Source organism: Acomys minous (assembly GCF_964271855.1).
Source record: "Acomys minous genome assembly, chromosome: 10".
In the NCBI taxonomy this organism is placed as follows: Eukaryota; Metazoa; Chordata; class Mammalia; order Rodentia; family Muridae; genus Acomys; species Acomys minous.
The window spans coordinates 118,077,088-118,082,607 of record NC_140491.1 but is presented as its reverse complement, the minus strand read 5'-3'; the positions used below and the strand labels follow the sequence as shown (position 1 = coordinate 118,082,607).

At 43.1% G+C, this 5,520-nt stretch overlaps 1 protein-coding gene across 1 annotated transcript; it reads right to left on the bottom strand.

Moving 5' to 3' along the window:
* Window positions 1-4,372: 4,372 nt before the first annotated feature.
* On the bottom strand, window positions 4,373-4,892 carry LOC311607098 (large ribosomal subunit protein uL23-like; the record flags this gene model as incomplete). Its single annotated transcript, XM_084798643.1, has 1 exon — window positions 4,373-4,892. The coding sequence occupies one exon, from the start codon at window positions 4,890-4,892 to the stop codon at window positions 4,422-4,424; it is 471 nt and encodes a 156-aa protein (XP_084654769.1). The 3' UTR covers window positions 4,373-4,421.
* Window positions 4,893-5,520: the final 628 nt, after the last annotated feature.

The following is a 5,520-nucleotide window of genomic DNA, read 5'->3' as shown; positions in this document are numbered from 1 at the left end:
GAGAACCACCCCATCTGTTTTAATACAGCAGTTGAAAGGCTTTTTATGCAATCAACGTGGCAGAGAGATAACCTCCAATAACCACTGCAAAGAATTCTAACACACATGCTAAATACATTACTCTGTAATAAAACTATTTAAAATTTCATCTCTAGGGAGAAATCTAACTATTATGAAGGCCATGTGGTATTCTCAGGAAGAGTGTGAAATCTGTTTTGAAGTTAAGGCAGATTGAAAATAGTAATTAATTGCTCTAATTACTTTTTTCTATCAGTCTTCTCCACAGAATACTTTTTGATAAGAGAGATCAGGTATACATTGTGTGTGTGTGTGTGTGTGTGTGTGTGTGTAGTTACAGTAACCATCTGTTAAGAAACTATTTGGATTTCTTAACATGAGAATTTCTCCATGTCTCCAACATATAAAAGAATGACTTAGAAAAAGAGACCCCATTGCAATAAAGTGGTGAAGCGTTCTTTTTTTCTTTTCTTTTCTTTTCTTTCTTTTTGGCATCCCAAGGAACAGAGTGTCCTTTATACTCCTTCCAGAATGAGGCTTCTGTGAACATCATTTGAGGTCTGAGAGAACATTAATACATAAATTTTCTCACTGTGACTCCACAAAAATAGTCAGCGGCCAGGACTAATAGGAGAGAAAGTCATCAGCTTTATTCACAAAGTTTTCCAACAGAAATGTGCCCTGTCTGGCCCTAAATAATGCTTAGACTTTCAGTCAAAAACTCAGCATTTGCGAATGAACATTGTTTCCAGGAAGCCACAATGACACTGGATTTGTAATGGTGTTATAAAAGCAATAAAGCATTAACAGGGGTTGGTCAGCTACATTTTAATGCAGCTGTGGGAACACAGGAAATGAAGCTGGGTAGGTGTATCCTGATGGATAATTAAGGAGGAAAAGCCCTGAGCACTCAATTCTAAAGGACAGGCTGGGGGTGGTGCTGTAGAGACTGCCAGCATTCTGGGAACCTGGGGAGCAGCCTTGGGTGCTTACAGAATGATGACCTAGCAAGGCAGAGAGAAGAGGTGCTTACAGAAGGATGACCTAGCGAGGCAGAGAGAGAAGAGGCAGCAGCAATCCAACAAAACTCTCGATGTGCTTAAATCTGCCTAGAAGCAATTCCATACAACTTGTGGACCTGCAAAATACACTTCCTTCATGAGAGAGGAGGGGTGTCCTATCCAAACTGTCCACACCTAGGAGGGATTTCCTCTGAGGATTCCGTGAAGCTATCTATGTCAAGGCCAGGAAATTAGAAGAATAAAACTTGGAATGAATACAGATAAACTCCAGAGAGCTTATTTGTCATGAGAAACATTGACTTTGAACAAATTGAGGCAAACCCTTTGTGTAGCACATTCTGCACTGGGCTGGAATTAAATGCTATGAACTAGAAAGAAAACATAGGCGTCGGCACACGGCGCATTCGTGGTGTTCTGTCGGATACTACATGATCTGAATGAGAAGGCCTCCCCAAGGACTTGTGTGGGACACTTGACCTCCCTTGGTGGTGCTACTTGGGGAAAGTGTGGCAAAAAGTAAAAATTGTGCTCCTGAGCTTTCAGGTGGGAACAAGATTTCTGTCGGAACTGGACTAGTGGCCGTGACTGCTGTATGCTAGTAAGAGCTTGTCTACAAACAAACAACCCGGACTCTTCTGATCTGGGAAGCTAAGCAAGTTTGATCCAGTTTGCCAGGGAGATGGCATGAGTGTTCTGGCTGCCGTGGTGTTAGCTGCTGTGTTCTACAGGCCCTTTCTGTGACACTGAGACTAAACTTCTCAGGAACATGAGCCAAAGTAAATATTTTTTTCCATTAGATTGTTTCTCTTAAGTATCTTTATCTCAGCAGCATTAAGCTTGAAAAACACAACATGAACACTTTCACATAAATATCACTACCAGAAACCCCACCTCTGATACTATCATTTGGGGATTAAGTTCCAAAACATGAGTGTTTTCTGGACAGAAAGTTTCAGTCTCTAATAAGAAGAAATTAGGTTAAGTTTGTCCCAGCCCCAGGGCGGTAATAACATCAGAAGAATATTCTTGGGAGAAGAGTTAGCAAGTGTCTCAGTTACGTTTCCTCCTGCTATGTTAAAATAAGCTGACAAAGGCAAAAGAATGGAGTGTACTGGGTAGTTTCATGTCAACTCTACAGAGACTAACTCATCTGACAGGAGGGAGCCTCAGTTAAGGGATTGCCTTCACAAGATCAGGCTGTAGGCAAGCCTGTAAGGTATTGTCTTAATTAGTGATTGTAGGTGGTGCCATCTCTGGGCTGGTTGGCCTGGGTTCTATAAGAAAGTGGGTATCCGCCCTTCTGACCCACTTTCCTGGTAAGTGAAGACTTTCATGGGACATGCCCCTTGGGCTAGTGTCTCGATATAAGTGAGTATGTACCATTTGTCTCTTTTTGCTTCTGGGTAAACTTACTCATGATAATTTCTAGTTCAATCCATTTGTTCACAAATTTCGGGAATTGCTTGTTTTTAATAGCTGAGTAGTATTCCATAGTGTAAATGTACCACAGTTTCTTTATCCATTCTTCTACTGAGGGACATTTTGGCTATTTCCATGTTCTTACTATTATGTATAAGGCTGCTATGAACATGGTTGAACATATGTCCCTGTTGTGTGGTAGAGCATTTTCTGGGTATATTCCAAGGAGTGGACTAGTTGGGTCTTGAGGAAGCCCTATTTCCATTTTTTCTGAGAAAGTGCCAGATAGATTTCCAAAGTGGTTGTACTAGTTTGCATTCCCACCAGCAATGAAGGAGTGTTCCTCTTTCTCCATATCCTTTGCCAGCATGTGCTGTCACTTGAGTTTTTGATCTTAGCTGTTCTGATGGGTGTAAGATGGAATCTCAGTGTCATTTTGATTTGCATTTCTCTGATGACTAACAAGGTAAGAGAAGCATGGGGGAATAGGGAAAGAGAAGGCTCCAGAGGGTCCTGGAAACCTAGAAGAAGAAAATTCTGGGTCCTGGGGTCCTGCTCAAACTATGGCACCAGCCAAGGAAAATATAGGCAATAAACTTCAAACTCCTACCCAGACCTAGCCGATGGACGTGACATTCTCCACCGTTGAGTGCAGAGTGAGTTCTGACTTTCATACAAACTCTGGTGCCCCATTATTGACCACATCCCCTTGATGGGGAGGCCTGGTGGCACTCAGAGGAAGGCTAACAGGTCACCAAGAAGAGCCTGGTTACGCGATGAGCATATATAGGAGGAGGAGGAGGTCTCCCTCAGTCAGGGACGGGGAGTAGGGGGAAAGCGGAAGGGAGGGAGGAACGGGAGGATACAAAGGATGGGCTAACAATTGAGATGTAATATGAATAAATTAATAAAATATTTTTAAAAAAGAAAGGAAGTGGGAAGAGCAAACGGAGGGAGCAAGCTAGCAAGCAGCGCCTCTCCACAGCTTCTGCATCAGCTCTTACCTACAGGTTCCTGCCCTGTTTGAGTTCCTGCCCTGACTTCCTTCAATGACCAGTGATCTGGAAGTGTAAGACAAATAAAGCCTTTCCTCCGCAAGATGCTTTGCTCATTGTGCTTCCTCTCAGCGATGATAACCCTCAGAGGACAGGGAGAAAGGAATATTCTGGCTTACAGTTCCTGAGAGATGCGATTTGTCATGGAGGGAAGGCATGGGGGCAGGAACAGAAAGCTGGTGGCCACACTGCATCTCCATTCAGGAAGCAGAGAGCTGATGGGAAGCCGGGTCAGGCTGTAAAGCCTCAAGGCCCACCCCCTCAGTGAGCCATTCCCTCCAGTGACGCTCCACCTAATAAAGATTCCACAGTGTTCCCAAACAATGCCATCAGCAAGGGCCAAGAGTTCAAACACATCCAACTATGACGGACAATTTCTACACTAACTTCAGCACCAAGAATGCTGCTATATATATTTAAAAAAAAAAGAAAGAAAAAAGGCCATGTAAGGCCATGGGAAAATATGAACAACTGTAAGGCAACAGGAGAAGTCTCAGGGGAAAATAACCCACAAGTGTTGCAACCAGTAAGTGTGAAAAAATGCAAAGCAACCTGGATGTTTGAAGATAACAGGAAACTGATGGTAAAATTTGTCTCAAAACATTTGGAAGTGGAATTGTTTCCATGAAGGGCCTCAGTGGGCTTCCCTGCTTGTGTCCCTTCCCTGTTCCTGTGGGGACATCCTAGACTATGGTTGACAATGTGCTGCTCTCAAGACACAGGTTTGATTTTGGAAACAACTTTATATAATTTAATTTTCTGTGACTGGCGTTTAGAAGGCTTAGAACATTTTCAAAATCTACCGTACCCATATTATCTTTACTAAAAAGCAACTGAAGCAAAAACCCATTTTTTTTCCTTTTTTGTGAAAAAAGTGTGTATTTAGAATTAGCCAGCTGGACTCAGTTTACATGATCCCAATCTTGTTGGCAACATCCAGAGCATCATAATCAGGAGCCAGTTGAACATATGCCTTCTTCTCTCTGTCAGGCCTTATCAGAGTGTTGACTTTGGCCACATCAATGTTATAGAGTTTCTTCACGGCCTGTTTGATCTGGTGCTTGTTAGCCTGGACATCCACAGTAAACACTAGTGTGTTGTTGTCCTCTATTTTCTTCATGGCTGACTCAGTGGTCAGGGGGAATGTGATGATGGCGTAGTGGTCGAGCCTGCTTCTCCTGGGTGCACTCTTTCGAGGGTATTTGGGTTGCTTCCGGAGCCGCAGGGTCTTGGGCCACCGGAAGGTAGGTGACCTGCGGATTTTCTTCTTCTTGCGGCTGTGGATGCCTTTCAGCACTGCATTCTTAGCTTTCAAGGCCTTTGCTTTGGCTTTAGCTTTGGGAGGGTCAGGGACTTCCTTCTTCGCTTTCAGCGCCATCTTCAAAAAACCCATTCTTTACCTGCAGGCCTGTTCGCGCTGATTTGGCTATAAGCAAGGACTGGAGAAAAGCAATCCCTGTGATAAGTGGATAAGAGAGAGGGTGGTTTGTTGGGGCAGCCCTTGTAGGTGAACTTTCAGTTACATATAAACCCTTTAACATATAAAAGAATTTTAATCTCTTCTATTTCAAGCACAAAAGGAAATATCTCCTCCGACTGAGTGGTAAACAGATTTCAAGAATATGGTACTGGGTAAGAAAGGGTGGGGGTCAGAGGCCAGTGTGTCCACCACCAACTGAAAGGCTTTTCCTGGCTTCTGGAAGGTGATTCCCATCGCTGGATGGCTGATGGCAGACAGGAAGCTTGAACTGATGACATCTGTTAAGGAGGCAGAGTTGCATGGAAAATTGGAGACATCTAATAGCATGCTTAAAAACAATAGTAGGCTGTTTATAAACCGGGAAGAGCATAGTAATTTTATTTTCAGATAATTTTGTCCTTGATAATTATTGGAGAATGAATACAGGTTTGATCTGAGAGCCAACATATTCACTGTACTATTTATACTTAGGCTCACGGTAATCACATTCAGTGGAAATTAGCCTCTCTACCTCACTGAAGTATAA